Source organism: Gallus gallus, chromosome 14 (genome assembly GCF_016699485.2).
Source record: "Gallus gallus isolate bGalGal1 chromosome 14, bGalGal1.mat.broiler.GRCg7b, whole genome shotgun sequence".
In the NCBI taxonomy this organism is placed as follows: Eukaryota; Metazoa; Chordata; class Aves; order Galliformes; family Phasianidae; genus Gallus; species Gallus gallus.
This window is the reverse complement of record NC_052545.1, coordinates 4,165,030-4,187,284: the sequence shown is the minus strand read 5'-3', so window position 1 is coordinate 4,187,284 and position 22,255 is coordinate 4,165,030. Positions and strand designations below refer to the sequence as shown.

At 54.0% G+C, this 22,255-nt stretch overlaps 2 protein-coding genes and 1 non-coding gene across 10 annotated transcripts in view; all 3 read left to right on the top strand.

Moving 5' to 3' along the window:
- The first annotated feature begins 2,373 nt into the window (after positions 1-2,373).
- On the top strand, positions 2,374-6,605 carry ACTB (actin, beta). The gene is made up of 6 exons (NM_205518.2): positions 2,374-2,467; positions 3,376-3,504; positions 3,826-4,065; positions 4,590-5,028; positions 5,335-5,516; positions 5,872-6,605. Exons 2-6 carry the CDS (start codon positions 3,382-3,384, stop codon positions 6,013-6,015), a joined length of 1,128 nt encoding a protein of 375 aa, NP_990849.1. The 5' UTR covers positions 2,374-2,467; positions 3,376-3,381; the 3' UTR covers positions 6,016-6,605.
- Positions 5,334-5,417, top strand: MIR3533 (microRNA 3533). The gene has a single exon (NR_035347.1). It is a non-coding gene; the product is annotated as a microRNA 3533 (primary transcript).
- A 2,872-nt stretch (positions 6,606-9,477) lies between the features above and the next one.
- The window catches only part of FBXL18 (F-box and leucine rich repeat protein 18), a 31,645-nt gene continuing 18,867 nt past the window's right edge, over positions 9,478-22,255 (top strand). For 3 of the 8 annotated variants that reach the window (XR_005839720.2, XM_040647351.2, NM_001012786.2), the window contains exons 1-4: positions 10,788-10,890; positions 11,781-11,981; positions 12,854-14,394; positions 17,175-17,393. Coding sequence is in view for 7 of the 8 variants with exons in the window: in XM_040647351.2 (XP_040503285.2) it covers positions 10,873-10,890; positions 11,781-11,981; positions 12,854-14,394; positions 17,175-17,393 (1,979 nt within the window). In the remaining variant the exon portion in view is untranslated. Of the gene's footprint in view, positions 10,233-10,787; positions 11,311-11,780; positions 11,982-12,853; positions 14,395-15,905; positions 16,000-17,174; positions 17,394-22,255 lie in introns of those variants that run through there. The other 5 variants (XM_040647354.2, XM_040647355.2, XM_040647356.2 and 2 more) reach the window with 4 other exon arrangements.

Sequence of the window (22,255 nt, the reverse complement as noted above, 5' to 3'; positions counted from 1 at the left end):
TCAGAAAAGAGGAAGGGGCCGGGATGGTCCCGCCCACACCACGGAGATGTGGCCTTTCTCTCTTCCCTTTGGGGAACGGGAAGGTGGGGGGCAGCACTCCCAGAAACCCCCCAACATTCGGGATGAAGGGAAGAATTGGCCCCAAAGTGCAGAAATCAGAACAAAACACAGGCGGGGGGTTGGGGCTGGAGGCAGCCTGGCCGTGTCCGAGCCTCCTCCACATGCTTTTGCTCAGCCCAAGGACAGCGGGGAGAGGAGAACAAAACAGGGACATGGGGAGGGGGGGCAGCTGCAGTGTCCGTGGCATCTTTGCATTGGCCCACGGCTCTCAGGATGGGGATGCTCCCCTTCAGCACCCGGTTCCCCTTGGAAACTGATGGTCCTGGCTCTGTGGCATGGCAGTGGCACTGTGAGGAGCCCCCTACCAGCAGCACACAGTGGGGTCGGCACTGCCACACTCCGGATGCCGCGCTCTGATCCAACCCCATAATCAAGGGAACCCGAATTGCCCCATCATTGCCCCCACCACCCCCATCCTGCCGGGCCCTCACACCCCACGCTGCCTTCTGGTGACATTCCCCAGCCCAAACCCACGGCTTCATGGCTACCGCGGGGCATTTCCCATTGCCGCCCCATTATCAGCTCTGCACACCTCCCGCTGTACCCATGCCTCGTGGCTGCCCTTCTTTGACGTATAATCTTCTAATTAATACCCGGCCTTGTCAAAGTGGAGCACAAACGTTAATTAATTCCCCAGCAGGCAGGTAATTAACAGTGTGACTCCCTTTTTGCTGCGAGTGGGGCTGACACACAGAGATGTGGCACCATGGAGCCCACGGGGTCCTGGCACTGGGTGCCCACGGAGGTCCCCATGTGCTGCAGTGTCACCGCCTCCGAGGAGACAGTATTGTCCCTGCGGTGTCCCTGCAGCTCAGCTCTGTCCACAGGGCCACCTCCAGTTTGGAGGGGACACAATGCAGCCCCGATGCAACCCATCCTCGCAGCATCCCAGGGACAAAGACCCCACTGCAAGACCGCACACAGGGCTGGGTCCCGCTCCCCTAATATCTACAGTGCTTCTTGCATGGCCCCTTAATCAATGCAGTTAATCAGCATGCGCTCATGCACCGCTCTGGAGCTGCAAAGCCCCTCGCAGCGCTGCTCACCAACACCGCGCACCGCCCCGGCCCAGCCTGCAGCACGCGCTGCAAACAGGAAAGAAACAAAATATTGCCCAAATGTAGGCAAAGGCATTCGGCTGCCTTGACCTCCGCCGGGCCGGGCCCTGCCTGACTCAGCTCCTTACTCAGCGCTCGCTTCCTCCCTCCGGCTGCCACCGCCGCAGCGCACACCCTGACAAAGAGTGGCCCTTAACGGGCTCTGAGGTGCACCCAGCAGTGCACTCAGCAGTCCAAGGGCCGGCCTGGAGGTTTGCACCGCTACGTGCTGACATTAGCATTGAACTTGGCCCTGGGTAGTGCTGCAGGCCGGGCGGGGTGGGTGTAGAGAGTGCAGCGCGCGTTGCACCCGGTGCCCCTTCCCCTCCTTTGCATCCCAGCAGGCTGCACCCCAGCACCAGGCCCGTGCATGCGTGCTCCTGGTGTTATTGCAGCCTGGTGCATGCATGCGTCTTGATGGTGCAGCGCTGTGCATGCACCCTCCTTGGTGTGTAGCAGTCTAGTGCATGCATACCCCTCGGTGTTATTGCTGCTCTGTGCACGCACGCTCATTGTATCACTTCATCCCAGTGCACGCACTCACACTGGAGCTATTGCTGCTCGGTGCACGCACACTCATTGTATCACTGCAGCTCAGTGGCTGCACGCACACCGGTGTTATTGCTGCTCGGTGCGTGCATGCACATCAGTGTCGCTGCAGCTCAGTGCATGCACGCTCATTGCCCATCGCTATCCCTGCCTCTCCTGCTGGCGCTCCCCGGGAGGTGACTTCAAGGGGACCGCAGGACCACCTTGGGGGTGGGGGGAGGGCTGCACACGCGGACCCCGCTCCCCCTCCCCAACAAAGCACTGTGGAATCAAAAAGGGGGGAGGGGGGATGGAGGGGCGCGTCACACCCCCGCCCCACACCCTCACCTCGAGGTGAGCCCCACGTTCTGCTTCACTCTCCCCATCTCCCCCCCCTCCCCACCCCCAATTTTGTATTTATTTATTTTTTAATTATTTTGTGCAGCGATGGGGGCGGGGGGGGGGGGGGGGGGCGCGCGCCAGGCGGGGCGGGGCGGGGCGAGGGGCGGGGCGGGGCGAGGCGGAGAGGTGCGGCGGCAGCCAATCAGAGCGGCGCGCTCCGAAAGTTTCCTTTTATGGCGAGGCGGCGGCGGCGGCGGCCCTATAAAAAGCGAAGCGCGCGGCGGGCGGGAGTCGCTGCGCGCTGCCTTCGCCCCGTGCCCCGCTCCGCCGCCGCCTCGCGCCGCCCGCCCCGGCTCTGACTGACCGCGTTACTCCCACAGGTGAGCGGGCGGGACGGCCCTTCTCCTCCGGGCTGTAATTAGCGCTTGGTTTAATGACGGCTTGTTTCTTTTCTGTGGCTGCGTGAAAGCCTTGAGGGGCTCCGGGAGGGCCCTTTGTGCGGGGGGAGCGGCTCGGGGGGTGCGTGCGTGTGTGTGTGCGTGGGGAGCGCCGCGTGCGGCTCCGCGCTGCCCGGCGGCTGTGAGCGCTGCGGGCGCGGCGCGGGGCTTTGTGCGCTCCGCAGTGTGCGCGAGGGGAGCGCGGCCGGGGGCGGTGCCCCGCGGTGCGGGGGGGGCTGCGAGGGGAACAAAGGCTGCGTGCGGGGTGTGTGCGTGGGGGGGTGAGCAGGGGGTGTGGGCGCGTCGGTCGGGCTGCAACCCCCCCTGCACCCCCCTCCCCGAGTTGCTGAGCACGGCCCGGCTTCGGGTGCGGGGCTCCGTACGGGGCGTGGCGCGGGGCTCGCCGTGCCGGGCGGGGGGTGGCGGCAGGTGGGGGTGCCGGGCGGGGCGGGGCCGCCTCGGGCCGGGGAGGGCTCGGGGGAGGGGCGCGGCGGCCCCCGGAGCGCCGGCGGCTGTCGAGGCGCGGCGAGCCGCAGCCATTGCCTTTTATGGTAATCGTGCGAGAGGGCGCAGGGACTTCCTTTGTCCCAAATCTGTGCGGAGCCGAAATCTGGGAGGCGCCGCCGCACCCCCTCTAGCGGGCGCGGGGCGAAGCGGTGCGGCGCCGGCAGGAAGGAAATGGGCGGGGAGGGCCTTCGTGCGTCGCCGCGCCGCCGTCCCCTTCTCCCTCTCCAGCCTCGGGGCTGTCCGCGGGGGGACGGCTGCCTTCGGGGGGGACGGGGCAGGGCGGGGTTCGGCTTCTGGCGTGTGACCGGCGGGGTTTATATCTTCCCTTCTCTGTTCCTCCGCAGCCAGCCATGGATGATGATATTGCTGCGCTCGTTGTTGACAATGGCTCCGGTATGTGCAAGGCCGGTTTCGCCGGGGACGATGCCCCCCGTGCTGTGTTCCCATCTATCGTGGGTCGCCCCAGACATCAGGTACGGCAACGGCTGCGGTGCTGCATCCGGACGATAGGGAGGAGCGTTCGGTGGGAGTGGTTCTGCTGAGGGCAGCGAGCCTCAAGAAGCCCTTTTATTTTCATATGTGACATAAGGAGTTTCTGTCCTCAACAGTAATGGGTTGAGTACGCAGCCTCCTGCAGAGCATCCTGTGTTGGAGCAGTTGCTCAGTCCCTTCCCTGACAGAGTAGGGACAGTGGGGGGTTGGTAATTAAAGGTGTGGCACCTGGAAAGAAAACTTTATTTGTCTGTTGGAGTTTATCCTTCAGTTAAACTTAAAGCTTTTTCTTTGTTGTGCAGGGTGTGATGGTTGGTATGGGCCAGAAAGACAGCTACGTTGGTGATGAAGCCCAGAGCAAAAGAGGTATCCTGACCCTGAAGTACCCCATTGAACACGGTATTGTCACCAACTGGGATGATATGGAGAAGATCTGGCACCACACTTTCTACAATGAGCTGAGAGTAGCCCCTGAGGAGCACCCTGTGCTGCTCACAGAGGCTCCCCTGAACCCCAAAGCCAACAGAGAGAAGATGACACAGGTGTGTAAAACTCTTTGAGCCTGGAGCTACAGCAGGTACTGCTGCAGGCCAGCTTTCCTCTTCCATGTTGTCCTCTATCTGCCTTCACCACTTCTCCCTTTTTGCCATCTTTACAGGGTTTTCCTTTCCTGACCTGAGTCTCCTCTTTGCTGGACCTTGACAGGTTTTGTTTGCTCTAAGCTGGCTTTCTCTGAGACTGAACTAGCAACTTGTCTAACTGCTGTTTCTGACTAGACACTAATCCATTTACAATCTTTGAGTGACTATACCGTAGTTTCTTGGCCTTTGTTTCGTTCCTTGCTGTGTCATGTGGATGGGCCTGTGGTAGCAGTGTCCTTGCTCAGGCTCTGACTTGACAGGTGTGGGTGGAGACCAAGTGAGATAAGTGCTCATAGCTCCTTCTAGAGGAGCAGAGAAGCCTCTTATCTAGGGACAAATGTAAACCACATGCATGGACCGATGTAGGTGTGCAGTGAGAACCTTGGTTTATTCTGCTTGACTCAGTGCTTTTTTTATCTTTCTAGATCATGTTTGAGACCTTCAACACCCCAGCCATGTATGTAGCCATCCAGGCTGTGCTGTCCCTGTATGCCTCTGGTCGTACCACTGGTATTGTGATGGACTCTGGTGATGGTGTTACCCACACTGTGCCCATCTATGAAGGCTACGCCCTCCCCCACGCCATCCTCCGTCTGGATCTGGCTGGCCGTGACCTGACGGACTACCTCATGAAGATCCTGACAGAGAGAGGCTACAGCTTCACCACCACAGCCGAGAGAGAAATTGTGCGTGACATCAAGGAGAAGCTGTGCTACGTCGCACTGGATTTCGAGCAGGAGATGGCCACAGCTGCCTCTAGCTCTTCCCTGGAGAAGAGCTATGAACTCCCTGATGGTCAGGTCATCACCATTGGCAATGAGAGGTTCAGGTGCCCCGAGGCCCTCTTCCAGCCATCTTTCTTGGGTAAGTCTGACTCCTTTGAGGAGATTCCATGCCCCTTCTGCCTAGAGTGACCTAGAGACTGGCCACAATATTGCTGGCCCTTAGCAGGTCTGTCCCATTCCACTGCAGTCTTTTTTCTTCCTCAGTTTGAGGATGATTGAGGTACCTAGGTCAGTAGAACAGGAGGCTGAGCCTGTCAGCCATGCCTTTGTCTGTGTTGTTTCCCACTATGGGGTGTTTGGTTCTCTTGTTTTCCCATAGCAGTAGGTCCTCTGGCTTCCTTGTCCCTGAACCATTTACTGACTTGACGCTGCTTTTTGCTTGCAGGTATGGAGTCCTGTGGTATCCATGAAACTACCTTCAACTCCATCATGAAGTGTGATGTGGATATCCGTAAGGATCTGTATGCCAACACAGTGCTGTCTGGTGGTACCACAATGTACCCTGGCATTGCTGACAGGATGCAGAAGGAGATCACAGCCCTGGCACCTAGCACAATGAAAATCAAGGTAGGCTGGAGCCCTGGGCTGCTCTTAGCACACCTCTTAATGCTGAGTGGGTGGAGGAGGCTGAGCTAAACTACTACAGGAGATGGAAACTGCTTTGTCTTAGTGGTGGAGCCTTATGGCCTCGCTCTGGGCAGGGTGGCAGCCACTCAGCCATGTGAGTAATGAGATTAAGTGCTGGCTGTGAGTTGGGGGGGGAGGGGGAGGGTGCTGTGTGTAGGGCTGTGCCTTAAGCCTGCTCAGACTCTGGAGTGCCTTGGCCAAGGCCTGATAAAGGGATTAGGTAGCGGAGCGCCACAGGGCTGCGTGTGGGTTGTGTACCATCACACTGCATCTGACCAGTTGTTCTCTCCTGCAGATCATTGCCCCACCTGAGCGCAAGTACTCTGTCTGGATTGGAGGCTCTATCCTGGCCTCCCTGTCCACCTTCCAGCAGATGTGGATCAGCAAGCAGGAGTATGACGAATCCGGACCCTCCATTGTCCACCGCAAATGCTTCTAAACCGGACTGTTACCAACACCCACACCCCTGTGATGAAACAAAACCCATAAATGCGCATAAAACAAGACGAGATTGGCATGGCTTTATTTGTTTTTTCTTTTGGCGCTTGACTCAGGATTAAAAAACTGGAATGGTGAAGGTGTCAGCAGCAGTCTTAAAATGAAACATGTTGGAGCGAACGCCCCCAAAGTTCTACAATGCATCTGAGGACTTTGATTGTACATTTGTTTCTTTTTTAATAGTCATTCCAAATATTGTTATAATGCATTGTTACAGGAAGTTACTCGCCTCTGTGAAGGCAACAGCCCAGCTGGGAGGAGCCGGTACCAATTACTGGTGTTAGATGATAATTGCTTGTCTGTAAATTATGTAACCCAACAAGTGTCTTTTTGTATCTTCCGCCTTAAAAACAAAACACACTTGATCCTTTTTGGTTTGTCAAGCAAGCGGGCTGTGTTCCCCAGTGATAGATGTGAATGAAGGCTTTACAGTCCCCCACAGTCTAGGAGTAAAGTGCCAGTATGTGGGGGAGGGAGGGGCTACCTGTACACTGACTTAAGACCAGTTCAAATAAAAGTGCACACAATAGAGGCTTGACTGGTGTTGGTTTTTATTTCTGTGCTGCTGCTTGGCCGTTGATAGCTGTTCTCATCTAGCCTTGCCAGCCTGTGTGGGTCAGCTATCTGCATGGGCTGCGTGCTGGTGCTGTCTGGTGCAGAGGTTGGATAAACCATGATGATATTTCAGCAAGTGGGAGTTGGCTCTGATTCCATCCTGAGCTGCCATCAGTGTGTTCTGAAGGAAGCTGTTGGATGAGGGTGGGCTGAGTGCTGGGGGACAGCTGGGCTCAGTGGGACTGCAGCTGTGCTGCTTCCTCTGACCATCCGTCGTTCTGCTGTGACCTGACAGCAATGGGGTGGTGGTACCACGGAGCAGCTGGCTTCTGACATGGGGCACTTTCTTCTTCCTTCACTAAATGTCTCAGCTTATGGTCTCTGTTCTTCAGTTTGGGATATCTCTAGCTAAGCAGCTTGCTCTGCCTTTGCTTCATCCCAGGAAAGTGGGAGGCCTGGGCTCTGGCAAGCTGCCCGCTGGGTGGAGCAGCTCCTCAGGTGAAGGCAGGAGAAAGTCTTCGGTGAAGTGGATGAAATGGACTTCTGAGAGCAGGGCCACAGGGCTGTTACGCATCACTGTAGGGGTGGGGCTGGGAAAGGGTGCGGAGAGGAGGCTCTCACTGGAGCAGTGACATGGCTGCAGGGTCAGGGCCTTGGCAGAGCAAAGCCAGGTGATGCTTTGCATTGCTAGCCTAGGCAGACGGCCTCGCAGCCTTGCTTGTGGGCATGCTGGCTTCCCAAGGCTCCTCCGACCTGCCTGGCTTTGAAGAGCTAATGGCTGTGACTGTGTCACGCTCACAGCAGATGAAAGGCAGGGAACAAGCTCCATGGGTTCTTTTAATCCTCTGCCTGCCCTCGTCGTGCTCCAGCGTCACGCTGGGATCGGGGTGGACCTGCTGGTTTCTTCCTTTTGTCTCCCCAGCCTCCCTCCTGGCTGCACTGGTGCAGCAGGAGCCTGGCAGGGCTGTGGGTGCAGACGCTGGGCCAGGCAGACGAGTTACTGGAAGCACTGGTTTGCAAGGAGCAAGGTGTAACTGGTCGGGGAGGGGCCCAAACTGGCCTTATAACCCGGGGTCCTGGGGAAGCAGGGTGAGGAGGAGGTGACAGCAGCCGCTGGGGAGGGAGCTGGTGGGAGTGGGGCAGGAAAAAAGCCAGGAGGCGAGAGGAGACGGCGGCAGGGAAATGGGGCACGTCGGCTCTCCTGCCTTCGATCCTCCCTGAAACAACCACTGTTTGCTGTGGAAAAATGTGCTGAGGCACAAAGAACTGCAGGGAGGATGGTGGCAGCGAGGCGAGGAGCTGCAAAGCGCCTGGGGTGGAGAGCGGAGGTTGCAGGGAGAGGGAGAGTAATGGGCAGGGGAGCTGAGCTGATTTTGCATGCTTCAAAGAGCAGAAAGCAAGGCTTCCAGTTAACACTTCACAGTTTTTCTTTTTTCCTTTCCTCCTATCTCTCTTGTTGCTCCAGGCGTTCAGCCCCCCAGTAAAAGGAGGCTGAGCATTTTGCAGCCCTTCCCAGCCCTTTTCCAGCGTGATGCCGTGGCGTGCACAGCTACTCCGCAGGCTGCTCCAGCAAGGCTCCCTTTATGCCTCCTTTGGGCCATTACATGCTGGAGAAAAGAATGTGGTGCTGGGCAGGGAAGCCTGCAAGCATTACTCACTGCTCCCGACTCCGGCAAGCAGAGGGGAGCCAGGTGGTTTCCTCTCAGCAGCGACGGGCACTGGAGATGGGGGATTTTTTTAACCATAGCTCCTCCATCTTTGTGTTTTGGCCGTGATGTGCTGGAGTTCTCTGGCTGCAGGGACGCTGGGGATCAGCCACAGACTGTTGCAAGCCACCCAGCCCTTTCTCGCCTCCCTTTAGCTGCCCAGGGGGAACTGGCTCAACCGAACGGAGCCGAGCAAACACGTTTTATTCCTTTTCTTCCCTCAGAGCTCCCAACTTTCGCCCCTGCTGGAGACGGTGGCTGGCACTTCACCTGCAATTAGCTGGTGACCTGGAAAGTCACCTCGCTGAGCCGCTTACGGAATCAAGCCACCGCCAGGAATTAGTGATGTCCTTGGCAAAGGAGACGGCTGCGGCTCTCAGGATTTAGCCCTGAAGGGCCTCCTTGTGTGGCTGCCTCCAGCTTTGTCGGGGAGCGCTGACCAAAAATGGCCCCTGGTTGGGGGGGATCCCCTCCTCTCGTTAGAGGACGCTGGCAGTGTGCAAATGTCCCAAGAAGTCCCAGGGTGTTCAATCACAACTGGCTTCCTTCTGGAAGTCCCCTCTGAGGGCACAAAGTGATGCTTTCAGGAAACGGGCTTTTCTTGGTGTCAGTTCATGGATGAGACAGCGGCTGGAGGAGGAGGAGGAGGAGCCCTGCTCTTTGAAGTTGGTCTCTGCAGAGGGAATGCTGACCTCAAGCCTGCCCTGGCTTGCATTATACCCGTCCGTAATCTACTTTAGCAGGCCTTACTGTATTAAATCGTATCAAGCACCCAAAACCACTTACAGCAGCGGAGACAGCAGTTTGCCCAAGCACACCAAGCGCTCTGACCACCAGGCTTTCGCTGTGCTGACAAAAAGATGAGACGTTCAAACTTTTATCGGTGTTAAGAAGAACCACAGGAGAGAAATGACTCAAGAGTTTCCCAGGGAAAAGAAAAATAAATCACCAGGTCTGCCCGGCCATGAACTGTTAAGAGATGTTGTACAGAACACAATATCTTGATACTAGCACCAGATTTGTTTGTTTGCCCTCCTGGACCGGGACAGCGTGGTATGCGCCTGCCTTCTTTGGGCTAGGAAAACTGTGTGAGTCATACCATGTTCAAAGTCTGCCTGGAGACAGACCAGCACTGAACCGATGCCATTTTCACAGGAGGTTCCCATGTGCCAGCAGTGGGAAGAGCGTTCCTGAGCTGAAGAGGAGCGGGGAAGGCTTCTGCACTCACCCGCTGACAGCTTCCCAGCCACCATCATGAGAAATGCCAGCGCTCAGAGTAGCTGTTTGCTTCCTTCCTCCTTTACAGCCCATCTGATGTCCTGCTGCTGCCTCGTATTCAGCCTCATGTCTTATCTACACCACCACACTGCTCGTTTGCTCCGTGGGTCATCAGGCTGAGCCCGGCTCCTCTTACCAGCACTGTGAGCGTGGCTTCTCCTGGGGAGGTTCTTTAACCTGTCTCAGCTCCCAGCTTTTATTTGGGGTTGGCAACTGCTGCCTGGTCCGCAGACAGCCTGGGATGGCAGGGAACCATGGCTAGTCCTCACACCGGCTGCTCCAGCCGACCTGGCACTGGGCAGGGCTTTGACTCTGCTTGTGGGCTCTGCTTATGATCTTATTTACATTTGCACTGGAAACACAAGGCTTCTCCACCCTGGGCTCAGCTTTCCCCGCTGACTGCAAGTATACGGTAGGTTGGTACTCTGTCTGAATGTCAAACAAGCCAGCCCTGACTGAAGGGCCTCCGGGCTGAATGTGTCATTTATCTTCTGTTTAACTGAAACTTGACAGAAAAGCGAACATTGATACTCCTAATGACGTTGTCCCACACCTGAGGGCTGACAGGGGTGTGCTTCTGCACATCAGGATCCTGCTCACAGGCCTGGAGGCCAAACAGGTACAGGAACTCAGTATCTCTAAGCCTAAACCCTAATCCAGCCTATCCCTAGTCTTGTTCATGGCCGTAAATGGCAGCAAGCAAAGAGGAAGAAAGCAGCCACCTCGTCATCTTCCTCTATGGGTCGCGTTTAGAACACATTCTCTACGAGCAGTATTCCCAAAGCACACACTCCGGGAATCCCAGCACTGCGGTCCTGTCTGTACTCGAGGTCTGGGAGCTGAGGTGGGAGTGCTGAGCCACGGGCACTGCTACACACAATGGCTGCGCCCACAGCAGCTGTGGGCGCCTTCTGCACGGCCCCCAGCACACGTCATGCTCATTTCCCACATCTGCTGCCACAGGGGGAAGGTTCAGCTCATTAAAGTCCGTGTTAATTGCATAAACGCACAGCGATTTTCCTTTCTGAGAAGCTAGCTACCACCCCCAACATGGCGGCGCCGCTCTCAAGATGGCGTCGCTCAGCGGCCGCCCCCTCACTTCCGCCTCACGCGGCCACGCTCAAGATGGCGGTGGCGGAAGTGTGGCGAGCCGCGGAAGCCGGGTCATGGCAGCGCCGGAAGAGCCGTGCGGCGGTGCGGAGCGGGGCCGGGAGGCGGCTGGCTTGAGCCGGGCGCGGCGGGACCCCGCGGCTGCCGCCATGTCGCGCTGTGCAGAGGTGAGCTGTGGTGCCGTCAGCCGCCTTTGGCCCTGCGCTGGGCGGAGACGGACCCCCTCGGGGAGGAGCCGGCGCGGTGAGCGGCTGGGATGGCGGTGGGCTCAGCCCCGCGGGTCCTGGGGTGGGGTGCCCGGCTGGGGGGCGCCCAGCGCTCCTCTGGGGAACCCCCGGCCGTTGCGTAGGGCCGCGCTGTGGGACAGGAGCACCCCGTCCCTCCGGGGGGTGGCACGGCGTTAACGAACGGTGATTCATCGTCGTTAAAGATGGAGCTGAAGGCCCAGCTGCCCCCAGACCCACCAGCCGGTACTGAGCAGCGGGCTGCGGGCCTCTGTGCCCCAGGATCAGCGCAGGAGCAGAGGCTGTATCGCTGCTGGGGGACTGCGGCCGTCCCGAGGAGCCCCCGGTGCCCACGGCTGCAGCGTGAGCTCCCTGTGGGGCGGCTATGGGCAGCGCGATGCTGGGCTGCAGAGGGATTTTTTTAGCGTGTAAACGGTTACATAACTTGTGAGGCTATTGGGATGGGCTCCTCGCAGAGGAAAAACGTGGAAAGGAGCTGCCTGCTGCACTGAGGGCTGCCACTTCCAGCTGCACAGCGAGGGGCAGGAGGGGAATGAGTGTGAACGTTTTTATTCGTGTTCTGAAGCAGCCCAAAGCGGAGAGCGAGTGAGGAGACCGGGCTCTGTGTGAAGCTTTGCAGTACCTCACTGTCCTCTCTTAAGGGAGAGGCATTGGTTTCTCAAGGCTTGCGTTCTGTTTTTGCTGTCTCACTCGACAGACCTCTCTGAGGCTCAGAGTATCTCTTTTCCCATAAGGTTTGCTGAAGTCTCTGAGCTGGTTGCTTTTCTTTTTTGTCTTTTTTCCCTTTTTTCCCCCCCTCTTATTTCTTTTAGGATCTTGCGAGTGGGGAGAACGAGGAGGGAAGTAATGGTATCAACTTGATGGAGTTCTCGGATGAGATCCTTCTGCACATCCTAAGCTACGTCCCTTGCACAGACCTGGTCCTGAACGTCAGGAAGACCTGCAGGAAGCTCGCAACGCTTTGCCTTGACAAGAGTCTAACCCACACTGTTTTACTTCAGAAAGACTATAAGGTGGGGAGAATAGCTTGCTTCTTCTATTAGCTATGAAGAGAAATCTAACTCGTGAGAAAATGTCAAGAAGTAGAACGTCTCAGTGTGTCTGCATACATGTCCTGCTTTGGAACTCTGACATCGAATAAACTGTTTTATAAAAGCATTTGTTTTCCAGAATGCTTTGTTAGGGCAGCCCTGTGCTCCCTTAGTTCTCACTGATGGTGTTTTATGTAACTTCTCTGGGTTTATGGAAGCTAAAATGAAAGTAAGTGCAGCTTTCCATTTGTAGCTGCCTTTTATGGTTGTATAAAGTTGTAATCTTCCCCAAATATATTTTCTGTGTTGTACGAATAAATTTGTCGGACACACAGGCAGCTAATTCAGAAAATGTATACTTTTTGTGATAGAAATAAAGCTTAGCGATGTAGCATAATATCTTCTGTGAAGACTGCATCACCAAGCTGTAGGCAAAGAGAAGCCTCTCTTATTTGTTTCCAAAAGAAAGTGGATGAAAGAGAATGAAAGTATGCTTTTCGTTTGTGCTGCTATAGACTTGTTCAGCTGGTTTCAGCTATTGCTGCTGAAATAGTTTAGCTGTTGGAAAATGGATGTTGTTCAGCAGCTGACAGTGGGGTGGAGGACAGATTTAGCCTCTCAGTCGGTAACGCAGTACTGCACAGACTGAGAAGCTGAAGGAATTCTAATCTTAGAGTCCATAGCATGGCTGACAAAGCCATGCTTTAATAAGGCATGTGCTAGTGATCCAAGACCCTTGGATGAGCTACGTAAGGTGAGAGCTGACCAGTGCTGTCCCCATCTTCAGATGGGAAACTGACTCACTATGTGCTACTGTCTTATATCTCACCGAATCTGGTTTTGTTTGAGCACAGGTGAACAAGGACAAAGTGAAGCAACTGATGAGGGATATCGGAAAAGAGATTTACCAGCTGAACATGGCTGGGTGCTATTGGCTGCCCAGCTCCACCACTGATCATGTAACACGGTGCAAGAACCTGGTGAAACTGAACTTGTCCGGGTGCCGTATCACCTCCCTCCGTCTCTCAAAGATGCTGTCCACACTGCAGCACCTGCGGTCCCTGGCGATAGATGTAAACCCGGGTTTTGATGCCAGTCAGCTCAGCAGTGAATGCAAAGCCACCCTCAGCCGTGTGTCAGAATTGAAGCAAACCCTTTACACTCCGTCATACGGTGTTGTTCCGTGCTGCACTAGCCTTGAGAAACTGCTGCTTTATTTTGAGATCCTCGATCGCTCACGAGAAGGTTTCATGCTGTCTGGACAGCTAATGGTGGGTGAGAGCAATGTGCCCCACTACCAGAACCTTCGTGTCTTCTACGCCAGGCTGGCTCCTGGCTATGTTAATCAGGAGGTGGTGAGGCTGTACTTGGCTGTGCTGAGCGATCGGACACCTGAGAACCTTCACGCCTTCCTTATTTCTGCCCCTGGCAGTTTTGCTGAGACAGGAGCCACTAAAAACCTTCTGGACTCAATGGCTCGAAATGTACGCCTGGATGCTTTACAGTTGCCCAAGGCCTGGCTTAATGGTTCTGGACTCCTGCAACACTTGAAGTTCAACAACCCTTTCTACTTCAGCTTTAGCCGATGCACCTTATCTGGTGGCCACCTGATCCAGAGAGTTATTAACGGTGGGAAGGACCTTAAAAGCTTGACCAGTTTGAATCTCAGTGGCTGCGTTCACTGCCTGGCTCCGGAGTCTTTGTTTCGAAGAGCAGAAGATGACATTGACAGTAGCATTCTGGAAAGCCTGGTGGTGTCTTGCTGCAACCTCAGACACCTCAACCTCTCCGCGGCTCACCACCACAGCTCAGAAAGCATAGGGAATCATTTGTGCCAGCTCCTGTCCAGGCTAAAGCACCTACTCTCACTAGCACTACCAGTTTGTTCCATCACAGATGTTGCTGTGAGCATGGAAAAGCCTCCCACGCAGCCTAATGCGGTGCCCCAAACGTTTGGAAAGAAAACCCGTGTGGGGGTACAGACGTATCCGAGAACCTTAACGGACCAGGCGTGTCAGAAGTTGGAGTCTTCGGTGTTCTGGATGCTGATGAGAAGCCTCCGGTGTTTGGAAACCTTAGAAATAATTGGGTCCAGCTTTTCCTCTGCCATGCCCCGCAATGAGCCAGCAATTCGGAACTCACTGCCTCCTTGTGTCCGAGCACAAAGCGTGGGGGATTCGGAGGTGGCTGCCATTAGCCAGCTGACTTACCTGCAGAGCCTCACCTTAGCACAGCTGCCAAATATTGTTACTGGTTCTGGGCTTGTTAGCATTGGATTGCAGTGCCAGCATTTGCGGACTCTTTCGTTGGCCAACCTGGGCATGATGGGGAAAATGGTCTATATGTCTGCTCTCATGGACATGCTGAAGCACTGCAAGTGTTTGAGGGATCTCAGGTGAGGGGCTGCCATTGAACATCTCCGTTGTTTGTGGAGCTCCGGAGATGGAGTGCTTGTTTTATTGTGGCTGGTGTAAAAACTGCAGGTGGTCCTCTTGTGGTCACCCTCTGCTCGAACAGCGGGCCAGAAGTAGCTGCAATGGCTTGAGAGTTATTTTTCTTCTGGAGCTGTGGAGAACAGGAAGGCATCTTGTGCTGTTTTTGAGGGCTCAGGGTATGCCTTTTAACCACTGTTTAAGAGCCTGAAGTCTCTATGCTGCAACTGTCTTCCTTTTAGATAAGGAAGAGCGGACCCAGCATATCTGGGAGGCATCTCAGGACTAGGTGAAATGCTGTGTTCTTTGACTTTGTGTATGTGCACATTTCTTAGCATCCAGGAAGGAAAGGACTCCTACGATGTCCAGATAACGTAGCGGTTGGTTTCCCATTGGGATATTTTTCTACCTTTGGCTTATATTTAAGATTTGCCTCCTTATTTTTTGCACGTCTTTTTCCTTTCTTGATAGTATGTACATAGAAAGCATCCCGTGGAATTTGTAGTGTTGATGTTCACTTCTCAGGTCATTGGCCTGACCTTGAAGGATGCGTAAAAGAGCTTCAAAACTACACTGCTGCCAAAGTGTATTCGTGAACCCATCTCAAAGTGGTGCTTTCCTTGCACTGGTAAACACGATGTCTGTACATCACAGAATCGTTTAGGTTGGGAAAGACCTCTGAGGTCGCCAAGTCCGACCCCAAAGTTGGGGGTTTCTTCAGGAAAAAGGCTTTTTTGTTTTCTCTTCCCCCTCCCCAGAGCAGTTTCTGTTGGTGGAACTGCTACTGCTGTTGGGCCAGCGGCCGTTCTCTATTCACAGAGCAGGTCTAAGCTACAAGAGCAGTAAAAGCCAGGTCGTCCTCGCATGGTGTGTGCCTATGATTGCAAAGACAATTGCAGAATGACTAAAACTTCTTCATCAACTGAGGCTGATGTTTGCGTGCATGTTCCTAAGCCATTGCAGTCGTGAAGGGAGCTGGGGCAGCTCAAACACCTCGAGGCTTTTTGTTTCCCACTGCTTCCCATTCGCAAGAGGTGAGGAGTGTGCTGCTCTCATCCAGGGGTAGCAGCTGGTGGAGATCCGATTGCTTAATAGCTTGGGTCATGTGAATGCATCTCTAACCTTGAAGGACTAAATCCCCTTGGAACCACGGAGCTCTGGGGTGGAGGCTTTGGTGTGCGGTGCTGCTTCGCTCAGCTTGGCCCCGCGTTTCCCAGAGCCTTAGAAATGGAGGCTGTGAGCAATAGCGATGGGAGGCACACGCTGCCTTGGGTGGAGGCTGAGCAGAGCTGTCTCCTCGCAGCAGCCAGGCGCGTCGGTGTAAGCAGTCATTGCGCCTCGAGTGAAGTCTGAGGTTTGAGATGGGCTTAAGAAGTTTCTGATGCTTAGCTCTCGCTCCTGAATACTGCAGTTTCCTTTTCATTTCCCTAATTCTCCGGCGCTTCTACCCTTTTTTCCTCTGCCCATTTTCCAGGCCGAGAAACTGGTTCCAGGGGATATCCCAGAGCAACACTGCCATCTAGCGGGCAGAAGCGGTACTGCAAGTGTGGCTGTGTGCGCTGCTGAGGGTAACTTGGAACCCTTCTGAGAGGTTGCGGGGCTTCCCTGCTTTGTCCTTAGCTGACAGTTGGCCGATTGCGCTGCTGAAAAATGGGAGAAGCTTCCTATTTCCTTAATATTCGTTTTGAGCTATTGCCTGAAGAGCTGGTAGGATCTTTTCAGGCAGTCTTGGACTGAGACTTGAAAACAGAATCTATCAACTAATGAGATTAAGTTGCTGAGATACCCCTCCCATACTATAAAGACCTACTCAGAGATTATCCGGAGGTCAGCCTGGGGCTGACAGCTTGTTGTCACCCCCTGGATTAACCTTCTGGAGCTCTTGGCCTTGCTGACCCAATGACTGGGAGTCCCACGTGCTCTGAGGTCCTGTAGTAAATCTGTGCCAAGCAGGTGGCATCAGCCCCGGGCAGCTCTTGTGTCCTGCAAACTGGTTTCTGCCAGGGAGTCGTCCACATGGGCTGCCAGTTAAAACACAGAGCCCCTGTTGGTCAGGCATGGCTTCACTGTGTCTTTCTGTCGCTTTGCTCAGGATGGGAGGTGAGGCTGTGGATGAGCAGGGTAGAAAATCCCATCCCTTTTCTCTGAGCGTTTAAGATGGAGGTTGGATCGATGTATTTGTTGCTGAGGGAGAGAAGAGCTTTGATTCTTCTCCGTCGTGCGAGGAGGGCTGGTGGTGGCTGCTGCTGGCTCGGAGGCGCGAGGTCACCGTGTGTGCTGTGAATTTTTCATGCCTGCCTTCTCTCTAAAGCTGACCAGTTTGACCCATGCTCAGTGCACCGGAGCAACGAGTCCCTAAATCCACACGGGCTGCTCAGTTATGTCAGGTAGCAAAAGCTGGGCGGTGTTCGTCTGCCTCAAAAGCCCATCTTACCCAACGTGTTTTGTGGAAATCTTGCTAAACCAGGGCCTCTCCATGGAGTCCTGCAGAGTAGGTAGGGCCTTTCCGTGTGCTCGTGTCCCCGTCCTTCGGATTTTGTAATTTGAGGGCAAGAGGCCTGAGCTTGCAAAGTCCAACTTGTAATGCCCAAGCACATAGCAAGTTATCGCGTGTGTGTGGGTGAAATGGTGGGAGGCTGGTTGCTCTGCTTGCCAAACCCCTGTGAATGTGCTGTCTTCTCCCTTGTCTGAAAGCAGCCCCAGGCTGAACTGCCCACTGACTTGCTTCTGTTGATCTCTGCAGGCTGGAGCAGCCGTACTTCAGCGCGGGCTCCCAGTTCTTCCAGGCCCTGAGTCACTGCTCCTCTCTCCAGCGGCTCTGCATCGTCTCCCGGAGTGGGACTCTGCAGTCTGATGCAGTGATGTCATTCATGGCCAACTGCCTCGAGGTCATCATGTGCCACATGTTTATGGGAGAATCTCTTACCGTCTGCAGAAATCTCCAGCAGTCCATTGTCCGGAGGTGAGTGCAGGAGGGGATTGATGTGGGATTGGTGGAGCAGTTGGGGATTTATCTCCTTTTCCTTGCTCGCCAAGGCTTATATTGCTTGGAGCGCTTGTTCCAAGATGCTAAAAGGTACTGTGTAACTGCTTGGCACGTGGAACGGCCTCTTAGTTTAATAAGAGTCAATCCGTGGAATATTTGAAGGTCTGAGATGCACTTTTGGTTCCGTTCCCACTCGTGTTCTCTGCAGTTCTGAGCTGAAGCCCTGCAAGTGCGGCTCCATCATAAATCAAACATCACTTTTTGTGCAAACCAAACATCTGCCGACATTTTAAGTACCCAGAGGTTTGACCTTGAAGCTTTCCTCCTTTCCCACAAGTGACTAAGATAATTCTTGGTCCTCTAATCACTTGTAAATGTCACTTACTGATAATCCCCTGGCAGCGCAATTCAAAGCCTTTCAAGGGTTTGTTGTGAAGGGTTTTTCTTGGGGGGGGGGGGAGGATGGCTACAAACTGCCTTTGCACTCTGACAGTTCTTAAATGCATTCTGCTGGGCCCCTTGCAGCGATCTGAGGCTCACGTGGTGGGAAACGTTGGTGCCTGAGCCGTGAACTGCATCTGAAAAGAGAGCTTTTAATTACGCCTGGCGTTTTGAAGCCGCCTCATAGTGGCAGTCATCTTACAAAATATTTCCCATGCAGCAGACTTTGCATTATTTTTGTTCTCTATAAGGCGTTTTCTCCGCCTTCGGTCTGTTTTCTTTGTCACCTACCGTTGCTTTGCCCTGTTAAGCTCTAACAGATTTCAAATCGCACGGTGTTATTACTGCATCCCAAAGGCTGCTCCTCCCCCCAGCCTTTCTCCAGCTTCAAACTGACTTATTACACTTGGCTCGTTTCCGAGGATCAAATCCAAAGAGCCTATGTCTAAATTAGCCACCTATCAAACCGCACACAGGATTGCTTGTTGCAGCCTCTAGAAGGCTCTGCATCCCTTTGGGATGGCTTTGTATCTGCCCGGTCAGTCCTTCGTTGATTCTGGGAGTGCTTTGAGAATCCTTTTGGGAGGAAGTTTTTCCCCCAGAGGGTGGTGACGCACTGAACAGGTTGCCCAAGGAGGCTGTGGATGCCCCATCCCTGCAGGCATTCAAGGCCAGGCTGGATGTGGCTCTGGGCTGCTGGTTGGTGACCCTGCACGTAGCAGGGGGTTGAAACTCGATGCTCATCGTGGTCCTTTTCAGCCCAGGCCATTCTATGATCCTTAAAAAGAACCAAGGATCCAGATTTTGGTTTTCTTGTTCTGCCTTCCTCCCTGAGATCCCAATGCAGCATTGGCCAAAGTTCCAACGTCTGCTTACTGAGCTGCATCGTGCTGCTCTGCAGTGTTTCCCTTCTCTCTCTCTTTATCATGTATGGATTCTCACTACGTTCCGTACCTCCTGGGAGCTCTCCAGAGAGCAGCAGATGCCCCATGAAAATGTCAAAAACCCATTTATATTTTTAGCAACAATTCTGGCTGCCATACCACTTTCCTCCTTTTGTGTTTTATTAATAGAGACGTTTGTATGAAAACAATTTTTGAAGTACTTCTTTTTTTTTTTTCTGAGCAGAGCATCTGCTCCCACTGCAAGTTCTGCACCTGAAGTCCTAATCCTCCACGGTGTAATTGGTGGCTCTGGAAACGATTTTGATGTCACGTAAGATTATGAGTTCAGGAGCAGGATGAGCAGTGGGAGCAGGTATGCTCCTAAGCAACAAAGGTCCCATTCTCATGCAACTGTCTTAAGTAATAACGTGGAAGGGACAAAATACAGAGAAGGATGTGTAAGCACAGCCCGGACTCTTCCGTGAGCCATCAGTGAGCCTTGAAGCACGTGCCTTTCCCAGCAATAATTGTCCCTGTGCAAATGTGCCCTCAGATGGGGGTCAGGAATTGGCTTTCTCTTGACTGCTTTGTCTGCTGCTCCAAGGGCAGTTCAGTCCTCGTGTGATTTAGTTTGGAGCTCAGACCTGCAGGAAAGGCTGTGCTTCACACAGCAGGGCTTCCTGTCAATGTGCTGCTCGTGTGCCTTTAATCCAAACTTGAATTTGGAAGGGGAAGTCTGACGTTAGGTACCCTGTGCCAGAATGGAAGGTGATTTGTCCTTTTTTTTGTTCTTCGGAGCGTGTGCAGGAAAGGCACGAGGAATGCATGGGAAGGAGAAAGTGAGAGCCAGGAAGGCTGTGAGCCTCTGTCTTTGTTTGCTCCCCTTCCTTGGAGCTGTATTTCTTGGATCCTGCAATGGGTTAGAGCTGTGGAGAGGATCTTGGTTAGGCTGCAGCCCGATGATCCCAATTTGTCATTGGGGTTGGTAGGGCTGAAGTGCCTCCTGTTCTCCCAGCACCTCTGGAAAGAGAAGGAATGTAAGCAAGGAGCTTGCCCAGGGCTGAGCACACCAGCAGTCTGCAGGGGTAGATCTGGGAGGGCATCAAAATGCAATACTATGCTGTGCTATCCTGTTTCAGATGTGGGTCCACAGAAGGCTTCAGCTCATGGAAGAGGACCAATGTGGGCAGAGCACCCTGGTTTAGGCTGCTGGGCTGTGCTGGAAGTCAGTATCTGTGCAGGCTGAAGTGATGGGAGCTCAGGTGTTAAACCTCCTGCTTTGTACCCATGGTACATGCATGCATGGTACAAAGCCTGCAAGGATCCTCAAACCCTTCCCTTTGCCTCTAAAAAGGATAGCTCTGTGTTGCTGCTGTAATGGCCTGTAAAGAAAGTTGTTGTCACATCTTTCGGTCTTGTGACAGCTCCAGCCCAGGTCCTGTGATCTCCAGCTTCCTCGCGGGCAGCTTTCTGGTGGAAGTTTGCTGTTATTTCAGAGAGATTAGTGTATGTATTTCTCTGTAAAAAGCCTCTGATTCAGTTCTGCCTCTTTTTCAATGGAACATGGTAAGCAGAAGAGAATTCATCTGGAGACCTCATCAGCAAACGAGGCTTGCAAGGGCAAGGTCTCCTCTGAGCTTTGGAGAAGTCTGTTTCCCTCTGGGCAGATAAATCACGGCAGTGTTTTTCTTTATTCTTTCCTCTGTGTAGGGGAGGGGTGATCTCCTTTATGGTTCAGGGACATCCTCTGTGCACATGAGAAGGGCCCGGTGCTTACAGGGGGATGCGGCTTGAGTGATCCCCATCCGCTTCCCTGATCTTCCCCAGCCTTCACATGTGACACCGCTCTGGGCTCACAGTTTCTCTGTAGAATGGCATTTTCTTTTCCTATCACATGGTGCTCAGCTGCTGCCACACTTCACAGAGCAGCAGAGCCAACAACCAGTGCTTTCCATCTGGGGCTTGCACCCTCACTGAGCTGCAGTGCTGAGCTCGGAGTGTTTGCTGTCTCCTGCTAACATCACTGCAGTGGCAACTCTGAAAACCTCAATGCCAGGACCTGCAGTTCTGCCTTCAGATGCAGTCCTACATCTGGTGCTGTGCAGAGAGGCCTTCGTGAAGCAAAGGGGCTCCTGTCCTCCTTTTGGGCAGGGATTCTTTCTCTCTCACCTCCACGAGCCAAAGTGCCCAGGGCCCATCAGGAGGATGGGGCTCTCTTCAGGCAGCTCTTCCCAGAGGGTTTTCACTCTGTTATTCCAGGAAATAGTCAGTAGATGGAGCTGTGACCTATGGAAGGCGTCCCGCTGCTCGTTGGTGTGCTGCATGCTAACTAATCATATTTACATGTGTCTTTACCCCAAAAATCTTGTGGGGAGAGGAATCTGGGTAAGCTGGGTACTGCTGTGCTCCGTGGTGTGGGTGGTGGGCACACAGATAGAGTGAAGGCGCTCTCCTGGCCAAGCACACCAGCAGCAATCGCTTAGAAGAGGAGGTGGGAGATAGGAAATGCTTTGGAAACGTCCCCTTGGCCGCAAGGACAGATTGCATTTTCCAGTGTGTTCCTTTCAGATTTTTTTTTTTCCCCTGGTTTTAGCTTAAGGGTTTCGATAGCTTCTATCATTATAGTGATTTCAAGGACTCTGCGGTAGCAGACAATGGCGCCTGTGAGAAGTCCTTGAAAAAACACCTTGAAAAAGATCAAGAAAGCAACAGGAAAGGAAAAAATATCACAAAAACAACCTGAAAGCAAAACAAAAAAGGCTCTGAGTGGCGTCGTTAGGGATTCTTCAGAGGTGGGGGGGAAGTGTCAAGGTGTTGAGGTGAGCTGTGATTGATAGAAACGCAATCCCAGGTAAGCCATGGCACAGAGCGTGGTCAGGATTGGTGCAGCTGGAACTGCCTGGGGGGGTGAAGGGTGGCTCTGCTCTGCTGCCTGTGTCTCCCAAAAGCAGGGAGGAAGCTCCTGGGGGCTGCAGCTGATGGGGATGGAGGGCTGAAGGGTCCTGGTGCAGCATCTCTGAGGGCTGCAGGAGGTGGGTGGCAGTCCTTGCTCTGGCTTGGTGCCTCAGTTTCCCTATCTGCCTGCCCGTAGCACGCAGCTCTGCCACCTGACGGTAAGGCTGTGCTGCAGGGCTCTGATGGCCAACTGCTGCTGGAAGGGCAGGGAGTTCTAGTGGTTCAGGATGATCTGCCTGTCCTGAGAGTCCAAGACATGGAGAAAAAGGAGCACTGACTTAGCCTTCACGTTCGTGCTGGGTGCAAGCAGCAATTGGTTTGCCATGACTCCCACAACAAGGCTCCTGCCACTTCCCAGGGATAACTATTTCAGTCTGAACTGCATCTTGCTGTTCAAGCATTCGTTGCATTTACTAAATTTCCCCCTGCTTGTTACTGTTCAAATATGAACTCTTGTTGGGATCTTCTCTTTTTCTCTGCCTGCTGGCTCCGGTGTCCCCCTGTGGCTGTGTCAGCCACAGTGCTCACTGAAGGGATGCAGCCCTCGTGGCATTCAGC